General features: G+C 49.7%; 1 protein-coding gene across 1 annotated transcript in view; it reads left to right on the forward strand.

Moving 5' to 3' along the window:
- The window catches only part of LOC133352653 (protein jagged-1a-like), a 93760-nt gene that overhangs the window by 43437 nt on the left and 28658 nt on the right, over positions 1–21665 (forward strand). Inside the window, exons 6-10 of the mRNA XM_061568424.1 lie at positions 6624–6754; positions 7522–7641; positions 9524–9637; positions 17361–17474; positions 21167–21283. Coding sequence (XP_061424408.1) covers positions 6624–6754; positions 7522–7641; positions 9524–9637; positions 17361–17474; positions 21167–21283 — 596 coding nt within the window. The remainder of the gene's footprint in view (positions 1–6623; positions 6755–7521; positions 7642–9523; positions 9638–17360; positions 17475–21166; positions 21284–21665) is intronic.

Here is a 21665-nt window from a genome sequence, read left to right on the forward strand (position 1 = left end):
TGTCCAAAATGTTATTGTGTTGCAGTGCCACATTCCCGACAGATCTCGGCAGCTAAGCAAGGTCGAGCCTGGATAGTGTTCGGATGAGCGACCGTAGGTGCTTACACTTGTAAGATGCGTGTGCTGCGTAGGGCATACACAGAGGTGTCATCCGTTCATGAAGGAGTTTCATTCGACAGCAGTTTCAGTTAGGTGCGATAGAAATTTGATTGACATAAATGAGTGGTAACTTCTTTTGGCACTCCGCCCCCCCATCGTGAAAGTGCACTGGCTTTGTTGGGAAGTTGGTGATTGTATTCTGGAATGTGTAGTTAGACCCAATGGACTCATATCTTTGTTGTTGATAACTTTTGTTGTTGTTATTTGTGCTCTTTGTTTAAGTGTCATTTCTTGTTTATTCATTTTACATTTTTGCTTTGTAGTAGAAGGGGTTTTCATTGGCTTGGTAGTAGTGGCTGTATATAGGATGATTTTGTAATTATATATAATTAATGTACAGCGGTATGGGATGATGGCATGAATGACGCTATATACAATTAAAGTATTATTTGTTTTAAACGCACACACACACGTGGCAGGTTCTCCCCAGCACCTCTCTGCTGTCATTGTTTCAAATTATTCTGTAAATGTGCTGCTGAACATCGCTAAAGATATATTTGCTTAAGATATCGTAATTATTTAAAGGAATATGCCGTCAGCATTTCAACCGTGCAGTTCAAACTGCCGTCGAATTTCGATTCTTCAATAACGGATTATTTGTTTATATACCCCCGTGTACGTTCAATCACGTAGATACAATAATCAGGATCATTTAAAGATCAATTCACAGTAAGGGATGATGATGATTATGTCAGTATCAAACCGTAACTTAGGCTCATTTGTAAATGCCTGGATAATACATGCGTGTATTTTTTTAATGGACAATACCTTGAGAGATGTATGAAAAATAATAAATGGTTTTACCCTTTCTGACAATCAAACAGGAGGTGTTAAGATGTTCAAACACCAAATAGAAATCTCTTGCAAGGAATCAAGTCTGCATTAAGCACACGTACTTGTGGTGAACATGCAAACCAAACATGCTCTCATAATGTATGCATTGTTTTTTAAACTGATTGGCACACTGTAAACACAACCACATCTATCTAAACAAGTTTACTCTTCTCTTATTTATGACCCATCCCTACTATCCACCTGTGAAAAAGAGCTTCATAGCTCATCGGATTGCTCCAGTAAATCTTAAATATTCTGATTCTGAACGGAACTGAGCGACTTACACTCATCAAACAAACCTCAATTCATCTTCTTGGTTCTTTCGGTAAAGTCACGTAGAATGGAAATAATAAAATAATAAAAATAAAACATTATTATTAAAGTCACGTAGAATGGAAATAATAAAATAATAAAAATAAAACATTATTATTAAAGTCACGTAGAATGGAAATAATAAAATAATAAAAATACTACTTTTTTATTTTATTACTTCCATTCTACGTGACTTTACCGAAAGAACCAAGAAGATGAATCCCTGCAGTCACGAAAGCTTTAAATCGAAACATCAATGGAGTTCGTAATACTGCATTGGCGGTGGTGGACAAAGTACATTCAACGGAATCTCAACACTTTCCGTCAATAGCACTGCTCCCAAATAGTATACACGCGTGTACATTCTAAATAGACGACGTTTCGAGCCGTGCCAGCGCCAGTGGCGAACTGTGTTGAGGTTTCATAATCGAGGTTTTGTTTTTATTTTGGTCGCGAAAGCCGCCGACGTGTTACACTCATTGAGGTGACTTGGTGAGAGCGACAGGAGGCGGCGGGGGGGGGGGCTGTGGGAAGTGAATTGGGGGGCGGTGAAGGGGGTGGGTGGACGGGGGGGGCGGTTAAGGGGGGGGGCGGTTAAGGGGGGGGGAGGTGGACGGGGGTGGGGGTGGTGGAGGGGGAGAGGCGGTTGAGGGAGTGGACGGGAGAGCGGTAGGGGGAGTGGAGGGGGGAGGTGGTCGGGGGGGGGGGGCGTGGAGTGGGGGGGGCAGTGGAGGGGGTGGACGGGGGGGGCGGTAGGGGGGGTGGAGGGGGGAGGTGGTCGGGGGGGGTGGTGGAGTGGGGGGGGGCAGTGGAGGGGGTGGACGGGGGGGCGGTGGAGGGGGGGAGGAGGGGGGAGGTGGTCGGGGGGGGTTGTGGAGTGGGGGGGGGCTGTGGGTGGGGGTGGACGGGGGGGGCTGTGGAAGGGGGGGGCGGTGGAGGGGTGGACGGGGGGGTGGTGGAGGGGGGGGCGATTGAAGGGGGGGCGGTGGAGGGGGTGGACGAGGGGGGGGGTAGAGGGGGGGGGTAGAGTACAGTGCATTTTCTCATGCCTTTTGTCACTGAAACCAGACATCTGTTACCCTCGCCTCTGTCCCCCGGCCCGTGACTCGCGGGGCGAGCGCTCCCCGATTCTCACACACGCCGCATAAAGTCGCTTTTGTTCCGTCGCACCCTCCCGCTTTGTCGCGGCAACAATACTGTTCGGCTCGGGTGCCACGGCTTTCTCATTGAGCTATTAGGCCAGCGGTTTTTCAATCACTCCACCACCCTCGTTATTTTTCATTTATTCTTTGCCCCCCCCCCGCCTCCATCACCAACCCCCACCAAGCTGAATCCCCAAATTCCTTATAATTGCCTGGCTCCCCTATATCCCTTCCCATTCTCATCCCACCCACCCGCCCACCCCTACACCACCGCCGCTTCCACATCCAACCGCGCTTGCCAACCCCAACGATTTAAACGGTGGGCAATTTGGTAACAAGTTGAAAGAAAAAACACATATATTACAACGTACTGATTTTCTGTGTGTGCCAATAATGGGAAGGAAAACAACCGTTTGCAAGTTTTATAGAGCCGTTTAGTAATTTTTACAAACTTGATTTAACATCTACAGCCTACCGGTTGAACCGATTGGGTTGACAAGTATGCACCCCTTGACATACAATCCATGTGTACTGCTATAAACTGGTCCACCACCAGGAGTCAATCGGCAGATCGCGTGTGGCGGGGGTAAAACGCGGCTACTACCACCTCTTCCAACATGCGGAGGAGTAGGCTAAACACCCTCTGAGCGCGGCTCTCTCCAAAGTGCCCTCTCGAGGCAGAACCCTTCTGCCAGCAGCGACGCGAGTAAGAAATTGCAGGGCTGCGCTTTCACCCATCACTCAAGACCGCAGTGCCCTTGGGCAGTGTAGGGGGGAGGCGTTGTCGACGAGTAAATATTACAAACTACTGCCCGCCTCCCCTGGCCCACATTAAAAACCCTTTGCCCACGCAGCACGGCGGTCTCGTGTTTACAAATCTCGCCCGTAAATTAGATCACGTGTCTTGGCACGCGCGAGGCCGTTGCGCTAAGCGAGGCTCAGGGGGGGGGACCCACACCACACGATCGAGCCGAGTGCTCGATTGCAAACGCGAATGAGCGCAACTTGATTGCGGCCGCGTCCCTCTCGCGCTCGCTCTCTATATATATAATCGTACAAAAGAAAATTAAACGTTCAGAGTCAAAAGCGACTACGTGGGACTTTTTTTTTGCCAGTATCAAAGTATGAAAAAAATGAGAATGTGTTTTACACTTTCTGGCAATAAACAGAAGGTGTTAAGATGTTCGAACACCAAATAGAAACTTTTTGCGAGGAATCATGTCTGCATTAATCACAGTCTTAGGTTTGTGTTGCCTCTGAAACGTCTAGATTTTTGTTTTATTTTTATTTTACTTTTATTAATTTTTATGTTTTATTTTTTTACCTACGTGACTTTACCGAAAAAACCTAAGAATATGAATCCTTGCAGTCACGAAAGCTTCAAATCTTGCATTAATCACACTGACTTGTGGTGGACATGCAAACAAAACATGCTCCGATAATATACATGCGTTGTCTTTGAAACTGACGGGTCTATACCAGAGACTGCCTTCTTCAGGGCCTCGTCTCACCGGTGTCAAGCCAGAGGACAACGCCAAAAGGCGAACGGTTTTATTGCCAGAAAGGATGAAACCTATTCTTGTTTTTTCATAGAAAGCTCCTGTTGTGCTTGTTTGGCTTTAACCAAACGAAGAGGACCACGTGGCCCCCGTGTATGCTCTTCTGCCACTTGCCGCCACAAATTGTTACCGCCCAGGAAATGTCGATAACCTACGGATCGATAAGTAGGTCTACTTTCCGTGGGCAAAAGCGAGAGGGAGAACGTCGGTAATTGGAGATGGAGCGATTGAGGTCAGATCGTTGAGCAGGTGCCAATTGGATCGCTGCATCACTGGAGCGTCCATGAGGGATGGCCTTTATCCAGCAGTGGATAGATGATGTCAGATGATGACGGCGATGATGATGATGATGAGATATCGTTTATTTAAATGCAAGTGAGGACCCGTTGAGGCTTAAATCCTTATTTTTAAGTGTTGACCTGAGTAATACATGTCAAATGCCACGCGTTTATTGTAATAAGTTCAATAAACAAACATCACGCATTGCCCGAGATCATAAACAAAATAAAAACATTAACACAGCAGTACGAGTTGATGATAATAATGTAAAGGCCCACCACCACACCGCGTCGACCACCTCGAGTTGTTTGACCATAGGGGCCGTCCATAAATGACGTCACGCACCTGGGGGGGGGGTCAGACATTTGAGACGATGTGTCACGATGGGGGGGAGGGTTTGAGAAATGTGACGTCACATGAAAATGCGCAACTTTAAATAAACATTGACAACACGTTCTACTTAATTAAATAGACTTTTAAATATTTTTCTCACCTACAACATCAGAGTGCAGCGCCACATTAAATACGCACTACAATGACAAGAGTTTAAAGCGAGTTGAAGCATGTTTTATTTGGGGGGGGGGGGCAAAGCTTTGTGACGTCATATTTGAGGGGAGTCTGACTTTTTGTGACGCCGTGTGACGAGGAGGGGGGGGGTCAAAAATCGTCCAAAATCGCGTGACGTCATTTATGGACGGCCCCTTACTTCACCACGCCGGTGAGGGTGGTGAAGTTTGTGAAGTGCGGCGGGCGGGCGGGGCTGGCTGGCTGGGTGGCTGGGTGGCTGGGTGGGTGGGTTGGGTAGGGGGGTAGCGGCGGCGGCGGCCGGGATTCGAACCCAGGTCTCCGCCAGCTTCAAAGCACACGCAAATAAACCTTCCGGCAAAATCCGTGACCAAGGCGCACCTCTTGAATGTGACACCGCTTTGAACGAAGGCAAAAGCATTTGGCGAGCGGGGTTCCTTTCTGATGGGTAAAAAAAAAGAACCGCAAAACGCTTTGGCTGGCCACATCCTGGAAAATTCGTTCTGGTTATAATTCATGTTTAATGTGGCTCTTTCAAAGCTGAGCTCATTACGGTAAATATCAATCAAGTAATTGCCGTGCTAATCTGCGTCATCGCGCACCATGCAAGTCAAGTCGTTCTAATTTCGCGTGCATTTGCAGTTCCCTTGCCAGCTCGTCGCTTGTTCACCCCCCGGAGGGGGTAGTGGGTTTAATGTTTTTTGTTGTTGTGTCAACGTTCGTGATCGTAGCGTTACGATTTCTGAGAAGTGTGCTCATTGTACCGTGCGATCCATGTATAGATACCCCGCTAAAATGTATACGGTACAGTATCGGGGAACAATTACCGTGGAGAAAACAGCAGTGCTTCTCTTTCACAGCATCTTCACATCTGCCACAAATGTGGGCTGGGAACAAGAGTGATCATGCGAATAATGCGCGATCATTAAACGCTCTTCTCTGTGAGATAGGCAGCCATCGCTTTCGCAAAATCCAGGCACCTTTTGAAAAGGAAGTCATTCGAAATTGGTGGGGTATCTATAAATGGCTCACCCTTATAGGTTCATATTTTAATTGTGTCTATACCACTGCTTACTCAGCCCAAATTGTATGGTTCTTATTTTTGTGTTATAATTTTGTAAAAAGTATACAAAGGAACACTTAAATTTCGATTTAAAGCTTTCGTGACTGCAGGGATTCATCTTCTTGGTTCTTTCGGTAAAGTCACGTAGAAGGGAAATAATAAAATAATAAAAATAAAACATAATAAAATAATTCTCACGACGTTTTGGCCACAACGCAAGCAGCCGTCCTCAGGTGAAGAACAGGTCTGTCGGAAAGACAGCGTCTGAACATTCAGACCCTGTCTTTCCGAAACGTCGTGAGAATTATTTTATTATGTTTTCTTTTTATTATTTTATTATTTCCCTTCTACGTGACTTTACCGAAAAAACCAAGAAAAAGGAACACTTGCTTAATTATTTTATTTGTGTATTACCGAATCGGGTGGCCAGTGCGTGGCCCCAACTGCTATGTCAGTAGTTCTCAACCTTTCTCGGCAACTGTTCTGCTTGTTGAATTTTTGTCTCAATCGAGTACCCCCTCGCCCGACCCACCGTGGTTCTGAGAAATAAATGCACGGATAACGAACACCAATGATGTGCCAAAGCATATTGAGCACAAATGAACGGGACGGCCTTCGGCACGTTTAGAAATCACCCCACGTGCTCCCCCGGGGCATTGCCACGTCACCGGTCCGCGTGCGTCCCGGCTGAGAACCACTGAGCGAGGTAACCGAGTCAGTCCCACGCGCTGTCGCTGTTCCCTGCTGTAGGTGCCAGTACGGCTGGCAGGGCTCCCTGTGCGACCACTGCGTGCCGCACCCGGGTTGCGTGCACGGCAGCTGCTCGAAGCCCTGGGAGTGCCACTGCCAGACCAACTGGGGAGGCCTCCTCTGTGACAAAGGTAAAGTGGCTTAAAGCTTCCGTGACTGCAGGGATTCATATTATTGTTTCTTTCGGTAAAGTCACGTAGAAGGGAAATAATGAAATAATATTTTTGTAAAATAATACAAATTCTCACGACGTTTCGACTGCAACACAAGCAATCGTCGTCAGGTGTGAAATCCACGGAAAGAAAATTTTGCGTGTGCGTGCGTGCGTGGATTTCACACCTGATGATGATTGCTTGGATTGTTCCAGGATTGACAAAGGGGTTGTATATTTGTCCAAAAAAAAGTCTTGATAATACAATTATCACGTGTACAGAGTATTGTTGTCTTCATTTTGGAATAAATAATATGCCATTGTGGTCTGCGAGACCCATTTTTCGAAGGTTAAATGCACCCTTTCAAATGTTTAATGTTTCGATTTAAAGCTTTCGTGACTGCAGGGATTCATATTCTTGGTTCTTTCAGTAAAGTCACGTAGAAGGGAAATAATAAAATAATAAACAACGCAAGTTCTTCACCTGAGGACGGCTGCTTGCGTTGTGGCCGAAACGTCGTGGGAATTTTATTACGTTTTATTATTTTATTATTTCCCTTCTACGTGACTTTACCGAAAGAACCAAGAATATTCGGCCCCTTTCACAACGTCTCAAGTCTCCATAACTTGATGGAAAATGTCAATTGTGGCAACGGATCACGAACGCGTTTATTGCAATAAACAGACAACGAGACCGGCTCGACCGTGCGTGCGACTGATTCAACTCCCGCCCGTCTCTCGCGCCAGACTTGAACTACTGCGGGCGGCACCAGCCATGCCAGCACGGCGGCACGTGCTCCAACACGCAGCCCGACAGCTACGAATGCGCGTGTCCCGACGGATTCTCCGGCTCCGAGTGCCAAATCGGTGAGAGCCGCAGCCGTCCCCGCTTGCACCATTCCGCATAAACCGTTCTCGGCGCGTCCCCTGGATACCTGCCGCGCATATTTTTTTTAGGTCGCGCCACTGCATGGCTCTCCGATGTTTTTCTCTGGGTAGTTCGGCGCGTTGTACCAGCACGGTGTCCAACAATAATAATAATTCAACTATTTATAACGAGCACATTTTCACGGAAAGTCAAAATTCCAGTCGCGACTCGAGGGCACGTGGCCAGGCTTGGGGTCCCTGGTACGCTCAACGAAATGGTTAACAATGATGCTAAAGCCATTCATTATTTTACCAGGTGAAGTTCACTGAGCTATTTCAAAAGCGACCAGGCCACAAACGGTAGCTCAACGAAGTGGCTTATTACGTGTAAATGTATAGCAGCCAAATACTCTAAACACGTGTTTATAAACATGGAGGGAAACACCGGAGGACCCGGAGAAGAATCCACGCGACCACTGTTTCCTTCACTTCCTGAAGAAGCTCACAGCACATGAACTGGAGCATCGTTCTGGCAGAGCGCTGTTTCTCCGTGGCTGCTCCGGTCAATTGGCACTGCCATCCCCACTACGCTTGAGCAGCAGCGGCATCGAATCCACCGCCACCACCACCACGGTGGTTAAGAGACGGCTGAAGGCGAGATGTTAACTACCTGACCTGGTATACAAGAGGTCGTGGGTTCGGTCTCGACCCTGACGCCTGCTGTATATTTGGAGTTTGCACGTTCTCCCCGTAGCCGTGTGGATTTCTCTCCGGGTCCTCCGATTTTCCCCTCCACATTTAGAGTCTATATGCGTTCAGAGTATTTGACCGCTGTAAATGTCCACATGATAACAAGCCACTTCGTTGAGTTATCATTTGTGGTCAGGTCGCTTCTGAAAAGGAGTTATACAGTTCAGTGGGCCTTACCTGGTAAAATATTAAAAACATTTTTTTAAAATAAACAGCTTTAAAATGAAAATACGACCAACGACCGTGGAGAAGGCGACACGCTGTACCAACACGAGGAGCCTTCCCATGGAGGCGCCACTTGGAGTTTGCTTCCAAGTCTCCGCATCCCTGGAAAGTCAACGCTCATTAGCTAAAGCAACGACACCACTGGGGCTCCCTCGTCAGTTCCCGAGGGAGCCCTTAGCTTCCTCCCACATGAAGTTTGGTGGTCCTTAATGGGCATTTGCAAGCGAATTCCATCATGTACCAGTGTCAAGGTGGAAATTCCAAATTATCAGCAGCTTAGCCAAATTGTAATTAAGTGGTTGTTTGTGTGTGCAGTCATTAGTGATTGGACTAAGACCATCAAACTCGCTACACACGAGAACCTGGTTTCATCTCGGCTGAGAGCCTGGAATTTGAACCCATGATGTCATCTGCGTTGGCTCAGTGCTCCAATACAGGCGTAAATATTGACTGCCCTCTGAGCTGCCTGGCCACCCCTCCACGGATTATAATTCAGGCGTTGCTCGCCTTGTATGCGTATTTGTCAGTGTATGTTTTGTGAGTACATGTGTGCGCTGTATATGCATGCGGGTATGTACGTGTGGGAAAATATAGCGCATTGCTTACTAACCGAGTTCGATTCCCGCTCAAAACCAATAACAATGGAAAATAATTGAATCAGTCCTGGGCCTCCCCTAGGTCGACTCAGCCTCAAATGAGTACCTGGTACGATGTGTAAACATCGCCACTGGGGAGACAAACGGTGGCGGGGAGACAAACGGTGGCCGGGCCACCCACCCCCTCGTGTGCCGTGCCGGCCTTCATAGATTCTCGCTAAACAGCACTTGCCCCAACGGTCTGTCACAGGCTATGAGGGAGATCACTGTCTTTGTTTGTGTGTGTGTGTACTACGCTCGTATGCGTCCAGTGGAGCGCGCCTGCCTCTCCGATCCATGCCTCAACGGCGGCACCTGCGCCGAGACGGACGCTGCGTTTGAGTGCGCGTGCCCGGCGGGCTGGAGTGGCAAGACGTGCGCGCAAGGTGAGTCCCGCACACACACACGCACGTGCGCGCGCACGCACAAAGACAAAGATCCCCTGTGTAGCTTTGGCAGACTGTTGGGGCAAGCGCCGTTAGCGAGCAGCACCTATGAGGGCCGGCACGGCACACAAGGGGATGGGTGGCCAGTATTACGCCGTGGTCGCCTTTGCCTCCCTAGTGGCGATGTTTACACAGCGCACCAGGTACTCATTTGAGGCTGAGTCGACCTAGGGGAGGCCCAGGACCCGTTCAGATAATCGTCACTGATGTTGGCCGTGAGCGGGAATCGAACTCGGGTCGCCGGGTTCGTAATGCAGCGCGCTAACCGCTACACCACCGCTTCCCCCACAACAACACAACCGCCATTCACCATTCAACACGGGACATCAGCACGCTGAGCAAAAAACTTGGGATGACGCATGAAACAGCGACTATCCCACGAGACGAGCATTGCCGCACGCTCATCGAGTGGTAGACCACTTTAATTCTCAATCATCATCATCATTATAGCCCATCGTTACGTATTTCTTTCAAACCATGCGAGTGAAAGGTGCGTTCACGGACGGCCCGGCAGCACGGTTCCCGCTGCCTCCGTTTGTGCACGGTTGGCTATGTACGGTGCAAAAGAAGTTCAACGCACGTGCATACATACTCGCGTTGGTGAGCAGCTGGCGAGGCCGACACTGCCACCACCGCCGTCGCCGCTACCTTAAACCCTCACTCCGCCGCGTGGAAGATGTTTGCCGCGCCAAGTGACTCACGCGTCGATCGCAGCGAGGGCGGTGGCGGAGAGAGAGTGGACCGTGCGGCGATGGATCCCGGCGCTGTAATGCTTCCCGCATGTTGTTGCGCGGTGCTGGAATGCGCACGAGAAGTTTTGTGCGCTCATAATTTTTATTTTTTTGCAAACTTTTATGGGAAGTGAGAGCCGTGGATTCAGTTGCTGAAACTGGAAGCTGTTTGTTACCCTGGCAGCAAGCGGCATGCGTGGCCACCCACACGTGCAGACCCCCCCCCTCCTCCCACCCACCTACTTACTGACCCACCCACCTACTGACCTACCTACCAAACTACCAGTAGAGTGAGATGAGAGGTAGGAGTGCGTGGAGGGGAGTAGAGTGAGATGAGAGGTAGGAAAGTGCGTGGAGGGGCGTAGAGTGAGATGAGAGGTGGGAGAGTGTGTGGAGGGGAGTAGAGTGAGATGAGAGGTAGGAGAGTGCGTGGAGGGGTGTAGAGTGAGATGAGAGGTAGGAGAGTGCGTGGAGGGGAGTAGAGTGAGATGAGAGGTAGGAGAGTGCGTGGAGGGGTGTAGAGTGAGATGAGAGGTAGGAGAGTGCGTGGAGGGGTGTAGAGTGAGATGAGAGGTAGGGGAGTGCGTGGAGGGGAGTAGAGTGAGATGAGAGGTAGGAGAGTGTGTGGAGGGGAGTAGAGTGAGATGAGAGGTAGGAGAATGCGTGGAGGGGTGTAGAGTGAGATGAGAGGTAGGAGAGTGCGTGGAGGGGAGTAGAGTGAGATGAGAGGTAGGGGAGTGCGTGGAGGGGAGTAGAGTGAGATGAGAGGTAGGAGGGTGCGTGGAGGATTGTGTAGACTTTCAGAGCCATCCTGCGGTGTGCTGGTAGCCAGTCACGGGGATCTGAGCTGTGACTGTACAGACAGCGCAGGTTCACTTTGCAGATTTGACCCCTTAGCCCACGTCCTGTGGCACATCACAGACCACAGCCCCGTGAAATGTGGCCCAGAGGACGGAGCGTGGGGGGGGGGGGTCTGTCACACTCACTAAAAACAGCCCAACGGGTCTCCCATGAGCAATCTCTCCAAACAAACAAAGCGTTTCGCCCGCTCGCTCTGCGGAGGTGTAAGAGTCAGCATTTCTTTCAATTATTTTGTGATTACGATTATTGTTTCCCCTAAAACACAGTTGTGCTCGTTAGGGACGCAGGCGAGGGAATATCACTTACGCTGGCGGCTGGTGGTGGTGGTAGGGGGGGGGCGGCAAAAAAATACGACTGTGTCTCCGCTGGTGCTGATTTTTGCGTGGACGAGCTTTAGAACCGCGAAAAGAGAGAGAGAGGAGGAGGGGGGAGGAGGAGGAGGGGGGAGGAGGAGGGGGGAGGAGGGGGGATTAGGAGGATGGTCACGTTGGCCAACAAACGTTCAACCGAATTGCACCGCATTTCCTGCCTGCCGTTCGAATTCCCATCCGCCGACGCGGCATGCGCGCGCGCACTCTCATCTAACCAGTCGTGAGCGGGGAGACATTTAATTGAGCTCGATCGAATTAAAATTTATTGGTATTCGTATGCAGGTGCTGGGCGAATTACTACATCCGCAGGTTCGCTTGGGGAGTCCTTCATCTAGCGGTGGATTACAACATTGTTCGTGATGATCACGCTGATGGTGAAGTGGACTTCCTGCCAAGATTGGCATTGCGGCGATGCTCATCTCGGGTTGCGCAGCCGCTAAGCCAGTGGTGGAAATCCCACGTTCCTATGCCGGGTGTGAGTACATCCACAGGACAAGCACCGTTGACTTCCCCGCAGACGTGGTCATCGTTTTAGTGACCCTGGAGGACTGATGGGTTGAATCAACCCCCCCCCCAGAGAGGAGCTGAACTCGCAAAGCCTTGCCGATTGCGAGCCGCTCGCTCCAGCACTGGGCAGCCACTTGCTGCTCGCTGGTTTCTGAATCGGAGGCAGCTACGGCCACGGCGTTGTGAGAGACTGGATGCATCTCCTCCCAGCCACTCGGGAGGCATTGACATGAACACGAAAGTGAATGTGCCAGAGTGGAAGCGATCGTGTCCTGAGTACGCCCGACACGCCGTGGTATTTCATGACCATCTCTGCCTCTTTGAAGGCAAAATGGACACATACGCTTAGTTTTTTCGGTAAAGTCACGTAGGTAAAAAATGAAATTAAAATTAATAAAAGCAATAATAGAACTAAAATAATAATATTTTTAGTGATTTTTTATTACTTTATTTCTATTATTACTTTTATTAATTTTAATTTCATTTTTTACCTACGTGACTTTACCGAAAAAACTAAGAGTATGAATCCTTGCAGTCACGAAAGCTTCAAATCTAGAAACAAAATTGACACATTGCTTCTCAGTGAGCTGCGGTCCTAATCGGTGGACGCACGGGGCCCAAGTTTCAAGCCACCCGCTCTTCCACTCGAACAATCGACCGCGTCCGTAAGAGTGTTCCGAAACGTACATCCCTGTAAGTCGTGGGATTGCCCAGTGAGCCGTGTCACTTGCCACCGCAGCCCCCCCCCCCCCCCCCCGCCTGTTGCCGGGCAGGAGGTGCTTTTAATAGAACCCAGGGAGGAAGGATACTGAAGACGCGCGGTGGCACGGCCGGTGATTGCCACCCTCACCCCCCATCCCAACCGCAAGCCCTCCCCGCTCCTTCCGAGCCATCCGCCCGCGCTCCTTCTCGGTGGCACGATGAGAGGGGCGGCGTGACACCGCTCACGGCGAGTGGCAGCGTTGGCGGTGAAGCACGCGGCGCTGAGAAACCCGGCGACCTGGGTTTGATAATTACCGCTCACGGCCAACGCCAGCGACGATAATTATCTGAGACCGGTTCTGGGCCTCCCCTAGGTCGACTCAGGTCTGAAGTGAGTAGCTGGTGCAGGCTATACGGGGGGGGGGGGGGTCTTTGCCTTTGTCCTGTGTTAGCGGTGTAGCTCTTGGGTGCGCAGGCAGCGCAACTGCACCAGGGCCCACGTGACCAGGGGGCCAGGTACCAGTAGGGCTGCCCCACCTGTGCTGGTTTTTTGCAGCGTCGTCTTCTTGTTCAAGAGGTTTCCGCCGCTACTGTCCTGGGAAATCTGCATGGAGTCTTCCTGGGAACGTTAAAGGCCTCGGTTATTATCGGTGGCGCAAGCGGTCGAAACGGCAACGTAGGAGCGCCGCTATGGAACCGCTTCGTGCCGTCGTTTCCCCTCTGCGGAAACACCACCGTAGAATAGGAATGGGGACCGTTGTGAACAGTGCCGGTCGACGCAAGTGTTTGGAGTTGTGTGACAAGTGCCGCTGTGACATGTGCTGTCGTGTGGCGGCACAGTTCTATCAGCACTGGCTCGCGTAATAATAAATAATATGCCGCTCAATGTACGGGCAGTTCTCCCCTTATTCAGTATTGTTAGATATTCATCTTATTCTTCCCATGATATATCCTGGTTTTTTTTTTTGCACCTCAGAGGTAGCAACCCAGAGACACCAGGCTGGGAAGAGCGGGGGCAGGGGAGGGATTTGGAAAGGGGTAGCCGTGTTCGATTCAACGTACTGGAGCCCCATGCCAAGCACGCTATGCCACCATCCTGTCGCTTGAACCCAGAGCGGCTAGCCACGGTGTGATGCCACGGTGTGATGCCATGGTGAGATGATGCCATGGTGTGATGATGACACGGCGTGGTGATGCCATGCCGTGATGGTGCCATGGATAACATTGCCAAGCTTTCAACCGCACGTCAGATTGCGTCTTGAGGTTGAACGTTGGGTTTCGTTACGAAAGTTGTGTCTGCTGTGCCGAGGCGCGGTGGCTGAACGCGGCTACAGCTGTCGCTGGAAATTCCACTGCATTTAAAGGAAACTGTGTTTCGAGATTTATAAGAGACGTTAGTTGGTGCCCATGCTGCTCTGGTGTCCTGGGAGTGGGGTGATTTACAGGGCCGCGTGTGGAGGCTGAGAGAGAGGAGGTGAATCGGGGGTAGAAGTGAGGCAGATGTGGTGGTAGGGGGCATTGTTTTTTAGGCGAGCGGTGACGCAGAATTGAGTTCGATTCCCGGACGAGGCGAAGATTAGTGATGAGTGATATCCGAACCGTTCCTGGATCACCTCCCTTCACCAACCTGCACTGACCAGCGTGGTGAAGTATGGTCAAATAACTCCCTGGACTGACAATGGCATGCAGAGGCATTCATCCAGCAGTTTGGTTAACAATGGCTTGTAATTATACTGGTAGGAACCACCTGGTTCCACCAGCCCACAGGGGATTATTGTGTCCGTCTGTCCGTCATTCATCCAAAAATGGGAGGGGTCGGGCTGGGTGGAGAGGGGAGGGTGGGGAGGGGCTGGGTGGGGAGGGCGGGGTGGGAAGGGGAGGGTGGGGAGGGGCTGGGTGGGGAGGGTGGGGCTGGGTGGGGGGTGGGAGGGGTGAGGAGGGGCTGGTCACCCCATGGTGCCAACTCAACGTTTAACCTACTCACGCCGGCATGTGCCCGCACTCACAGTCGGCCATATTTGCGGAATACACCACGCCGCCGTTGACCCTGGCCATTGACCGAGCAACCCAACGTTCCTATCAGCTCCCTCCGCAGGAATGTGTTTTTATTTTAATAGCCTTTTGAAATGATGCGTCCCTTTCTCAAGGGAGACCTGCATCACATAAAGAAAATCTCAATTGCAAATATTCTGCAAGAAAAGCAACACGCGATAATGATATCTTCATCCAGCAGTGGATTGAGATGTACAGTATTGTAATATTTTAATGCGTGACAAATCTTAAGTGAGCCAACACATTTCTGTTAATGCATACAATACAAAAAATATGTATTCTATCTGAAGAGCCCACGACTGTGCGCCAAATATCTCCGGCGGCATTGGCACGCACCATTAAACAACGGGGAGCTTTCCATGAATTAACGACCTCTCAAGTTCACGCGAAGCACTCTGGCCAAGTTCGTAGATCCAAGATCGACGCATCAGGGATTTGATTTTTTTTATTCCTCTAGGACAGGGGTTGGCAACACCAACGTAACAAGAAAATCCGTGTTTTTTTTTCTCGAAGTCGGTCATAAACTCAGTATTTCAAGGGCCACAATCGCATACTTGTCAACCCGTACGGTTTACCCGTATTATTGTACAGATAAATTGAGTCTTCAGGTCCATACGGCGTACAGCCGTGGCAATACCGGCACATGTTTTTCTCTATTGTTCATGTTTCTCCCTTGCGATGGGACTTTGTAGGATGAACGTTGAGATATATAAGGTCACGGGGTGACCAATAAGGTCTGAATTGGCCTGTAATAAGGTAGGGCACTGATAAGGGGTTGACAGGCATGCGATCGCATGTGAATAACGCGACGAAGCAGTCGCTTAAAGAGCCGCAATTGGCTCCGTAGCCCATGGTTGCCGACCCCTGCTCGCGGACAAAACATTATTTGAAGGGAGGGGGGGGCGATGTTTTGCATCCGCTTTGCCAAGTCGCCTCTGACACAGAGAACCACAGGTCGACCTGCATGTGTTTATACGGCAGTGGGTAGGTCAAAGGTCAGTATACGGAAGAGGGACTGTTCCAACAACAACTACCGCCTATTCGCCACTAAGTGGTGGTGACGTCACCACGGCGCTTGTGCCATGCTAGGTGCACTTTGAGGTCACGTGAAGTGTCGAAGGCCTGCTGGCAGGAGGTCACTGAACCAGACCCAGGTCGCATGGGTTGACCGACTGTGCACCCATCACTATGCCAACTTTCTGCGTTTTAGTCGCCCGGCGCTCTGCTCGTGGGTAAGTGGGTGAGTGAGTGGGTCAGTGGGTGTGTAAATGGATGAGTGAGTGACTCACTCACTCAAAGATCAGACTGTTGGGTAGAATGCTGTTACCCACTCGCACGCCCATTCATCCACTTTCACACCCACTGACCCACTCATTCACACACTCACCCTCTCACACATCCACGCACTCACTTGTTCACCCACTCACACACCCACTCACACACCCACTTACACACCCACTGACCCACTCACTTCCACACCCACTCACACACTTAGACACCCAGTCACACACCAAACAGGAGTGGGCAGGTCCAATGTCAACATGCGAAAGTGAGGCTACTCTAACAACACCGACCCACGTGGCTGCGGTGAGCCACAGACCATGGAACATCTATTGCTCTGCCAACTCCTAGAAGAACCATGCACAGTGGAAGACCTTTCCAGGGCTATAGACTGGGCCATATCAACATCATGAACCATGGTCTATCCAATGCTGGCCATATAATAACGTGCATGTTTCTGTATTAAAAAAATATTACTGTGATGGCAGGTCACATGGATACGATTGTCCAGGGCAAGAGAGTGCAACTTCGATTCGCTATAGAAAATGACATTATCATCGACATATTCAGTGAGAAATAATCCCTGTGTGAGACTGTGGGTCCCTACGTGCAGTCCATTGGTCTCTAGAAGTCAATGTGTATCAACGTGAGTGTTTGTAAGTCATAATCGCTTGTCACATACAGCTCTCTCTGCCCACTACAGTAAAACATTTTTGCTGGGTTTGTTCCACCTGATGACGGAAGCTTGTGTTGCCTCCGAAACGTCGTGATTTAGTTATTTTTAAATTATTTTCACCTATGTGACATTTTTGAAAGAACCAAAGACTATGGATCCTTGGGCTTTGTGAGTCCGAATTCTCTATGCGAGACCAGGGACTTCAGACGGATCTCTCCGAGTCAGCAACCCAGAAAATATATCTACGCACGGCACACATCATCCAGTCCACCACTCGCTATGGCCGTGGCCACGACTGGACCTCTATGAAAGAAAGAGCTTCATAGCGCGTCGGATTCATCCCGGTACAGCTAAATATTCCGCTTCTGACTCGTCTCTTGCCACCTACTCTCATCTACGAGCGACTCGGGAAATACGCGACGAGCTCCGGCCGTTCTCCCACGGCTGTAACCGCCGACGCCGCGTGATGTCTGTGCGCGCAGACGAGGACGAGTGCGAGCAGAGCCCCTGTGCCCACGGTGGGGAGTGCGCAAATCAGCCGGGCGGATTCATCTGCAGCTGCCCTCCCCAGTGGACCGGACGCACGTGCCTCGTCGGTGGGTGCTTGGAGTCTGCCACCACTCGCGTTCACGCGCACGCACGCACGGAGAGAGAAGCGTGCGAGAGAATGTGTTAGAGAGTGCAAGCCACCAGCACCCCCCAACCCCTGGAGGCATCAGTGATCCCGAGCCATCGTCGTCGCTCTCATTCCCCACACACGTGTCCACTCCGCAGGACCTCGCTCATGCCTCCCATCGGCACCTCCACTTAGCACGGTTGGCTACGCACGGTGCGAAAGAAGTTCAACGTAAATTTAGATTTAAAGCTTTCGTGACTGCAGGGATCCATCTTCTTTGTTCTTTCGGTAAAGTCACGTAGAATGGAAATAATAAAATAATAAAAATAAAGCAATAAAATAATTCTTATGTTTTATTTTTATTATTTTATTATTTCCATTCTACGTGACTTTACCGAAAGAACCAAGAGGAAGTTCAACGTAGATACATCTGTGCGACGGCTCCCGCATCCACCGTTAACCTTAACCCATAATATTAGATTGGTGATAATAAGAAGAACGATTACACCTTGTGACACGCCACCGCACTGTATTCACTCAACTCTCGTAGCGGGAGGAGACCCTCACCCTGACCTCCATCACATCTCGACCATGGCAACTCCCCGACGCAACGTGCCACACGATAGCCACGCATTGTGAGATGATTCGCACTCAGAGGCTGTTGCACAGACGGATTCGAGAGTCATCTGGTGTACTGCCATCTTCTGGCCACCTCGCAGCGAATTATAGTTTTAATGCAATTTACGAACATTAATTATTTTCGCATTTTATCACGCACACCGTCACTATTCCACTTTTTTTTTAAAATAAATTTCCCATCCTTTTTCCTCGTGGGTTTATGGAGCTATGCATTGTCCATGTTTCCTTTGGCAACCCAATGCCTTTCCATACCTCTCCTCTCCTTCGATATGTACTTCGTGTGTTATCATACGCAACTTATAAATCTAGATTGAAAATGTATTTCTTCAGTACTGCTTCTCGTGTTTAGTTTGTTGTCCTTCCCCGCACCTCTGATTATCACAGTTGGTTACATACGGTGCGAAAGAAGTTCAAAATAGATACACAGACGGTGACTTTTCCTCTGTTTTAATTTGACCCCTAACCGCCCCCGTCCCCTCACGTTCAGTGCAACTGTCCCCTACGATGCTCGTTAACTATTTAATTTTTATTGCTCGCATCCATGTCATTAGTTTGTTTTCTCTAGGGATATGAATGTGTTGCCTAGGACCGGTCCCAACTCACCCAGCTCCTGAACGAGGTCGTTGACGTGTACTCTCTCGTACAGCGTGGAGAGAGCTGAAAAGTGTGCCGGGAAGCGTGGAGAGAGAGAGAGAGACAGAGACAGGGGGGCACGCGGGGAATTACGCCGAGAGACAGAAAGAGGAGGAACACACGCATCAGATAACGAATGCAAATCGCAAACATCACGTTGACTGTCAAGAGGAGGAAAGTGGTCGCGAGATCGGATGGTGGCCACGGGGCAATTCTCGGCAATGGAATGGATGGAATAGAAACCAAATGGTGGGGAACGTATCCAAGAGAGTGTGAAAGAGAGCCGACACGAGGTTGCAGGCGGTTCGTCTTTTATTTTTTCCTTCAGTCCACACTCGTGCCCAGCCTTCTCAATCTCGTTCTCGTCAAGATCTCCCCTCTTACCACCCGTTCTCTCTCTTATTAAATCCTTCATATTAAGTTCACTTGCTTGCTTGCTTGCGAGCTTACGACCGTGCAAATCTTTCGGTCGTTTTTAAACCCACTTCCCGTGATCCGATCGAGCTGACATTTTGCACACAGACTCGTTGTGCGTGACAATTTATTTTCGTGAAAATATTTTTCCAAAATGTTCCACTTTTTAGGAGAAAAATTTTTTTCATATTTAATTTAAAATACCAATGTGATAAAAATGAAACTCTTACTCAAGAAAAACAGAAATGAATAATAAAATAAAACCGATGCCACGCATATAAAGGATTTATAGTGAAAAACTTTGTTTTTACGGGTTAATTTTATCTCCTCGCTTCCCCTGTCACCATCCCACTCCCCCTCCTTTTGGTGGGAATCCTTCCCCTGACGTCCCGTACAAGAGGATCCCCTCTGCGGAGATGGAGCAATGAGAAGAAGCTCGTGTGCAGGAGTGGGATTAATCACGCGGGAGGGGGTCAATGGCTTGCGGAGCTCCTCGTAAAGCAGTAGATGGATTCATACTCTTAGTTCTTTCGGTAAAGTCATGTAGGTAAAAAATGAAATAAAAATTAATAAAAATAAAATAAAAATCACGACGTTTCGGAGGCAACACAAGTCTCCGTCATCAGGTGGGACCGTCACAGCCAGATTTGATGTATCAAGTGAGCCTGATTTGCTGTATCAAGTGAGCCTGATTTGCTGTATCAAGTGAGCCTCACTTGATACAGCAAATCTGGCTGTGACGGTCCCACCTGATGACGGAGACTTGTGTTGCCTCCGAAACGTCGTGATTTTTATTTTATTTTTATTAATTTTTATTTCATTTTTTACCTTCGTGACTTCGTCGAAAGAACTAAGAGTATGAATCCTTGCAGTCACGAAAGCTTCAAATCTAGAATCAGTAGATGGATCATGTATCATGGTGACGTAGATACTGTATGGGGGTTTTCTAATTATAATTATCGGCTAGTGTATGCTTTATTTATTTTAAAAAATTCTGTGTCTATAAAGGATATTGTTATTTATAGATGTTTCGATTGCTTGAAAACGTTACTCCATCCGCACAAATGACTGATCTTCCTCCCACATGCTCGAAAAAGGCATTCACTTATCTATTCCTGGCGCCTGCCTCCGCTGCTGGGTTCAGATCTTCCGGTAAATCTGCGACAGGCCTCCTCCACACGTGGCTTCCCCTTAAGCCACGTCAACACTCACCCCCTTCATAGATAAAAAAACATCGAAAAGAGTGCCAATTTTTTCCGTTTCATTTTAAGCAAGACTGTGATGTACAGTGATGCCCCAAATTGACGTCTCCCCCCCCCCCCCTATTTTTGACATCGTTTCGCAAATACGTCGTCACTTTATTTAATACCGCGAGCTTATTCGCGTCGCCTCAAGCCCGCACTTACGTCGGTGACAGCATCGCCGGTCCTTTCTCGTCATCCTCCACCACCACCTGTCCTGTAAATCGCTTTGATTGACGTCGTTTTGATATTCGTCGTCGCACCTTTCAGGAACGCATCCCCGACGCAGACCGGGGTATTTCTCGCCACGGTGGCTAGGAGATGTTACCTACCTCGCCTGGTATACAGGAGGTCGTGGGTTCGATCCCGATCCTGACGTCTGCTGTATATTTTGGAGTTTGCGTGTCTCTCTTCCCGTGATCGGATTCTCCGGTTTTTCCCCTCTACATTTAGAAACACGCGTTTAGAGTATTCGGCTGCTATACATTTCCACGCGATAAGTCACTTTGTTGAGCTATAGTTTGTGACCACGTCGTTCTGAAAAATAACTCCATATTTCAGTGGGCCTTTCCTGGTAAAATAAAAAAATTGTTATTTCTGGATATAAAAAAATAAAATAGTAGTTAAACAAATACAATTCACACCAAAAAAGGCGAGAAAACTTTCAATAAGTTGGGCAAGGTGGCCCAGCGCGCCGACCGCTGGTTCTTCGCTGAATGTCGCACCCCCGCTGTGAATTCGACAGACGCCGACGAGTGTGAAGACAACCCGTGCAAGGGCAACGCCAAATTCTGCAAGAACCTGTTTGGCGGCTATTATTGCGAGTGCCTGCCCGGCTGGACGGGCCACGACTGTGACGTCGGTGAGTGGCACCACCACCACCTCGCCCTGCACCACCAACTCACCACCAACTCACCCCGCACCACCAACTCACCCCGCACCACCAACTCACCCCGCACCACCACCTCGCCCCGCACCACCAACTCACCCCGCACCACCACCTCGCACCACCAACTCGCCACCAACTCACCCCGCACCACCAACTCACCCCGCACCACCAACTCACCACCAACTCACCCCGCACCACCAACTCACCTCGCACCACCAACTCACCACCAACTCACCCCGCACCACCAACTCACCCCGCACCACCAACTCACCCCGCACCACCAACTCACCACCAACTCACCCCGCACCACCAACTCACCCCGCACCACCAACTCACCACCAACTCACCCCGCACC

Source organism: Lethenteron reissneri, chromosome 41 (assembly GCF_015708825.2).
Source record: "Lethenteron reissneri isolate LAM-NWPU_2019-01 chromosome 41, ASM1570882v1, whole genome shotgun sequence".
NCBI lineage: Eukaryota > Metazoa > Chordata > Hyperoartia > Petromyzontiformes > Petromyzontidae > Lethenteron > Lethenteron reissneri.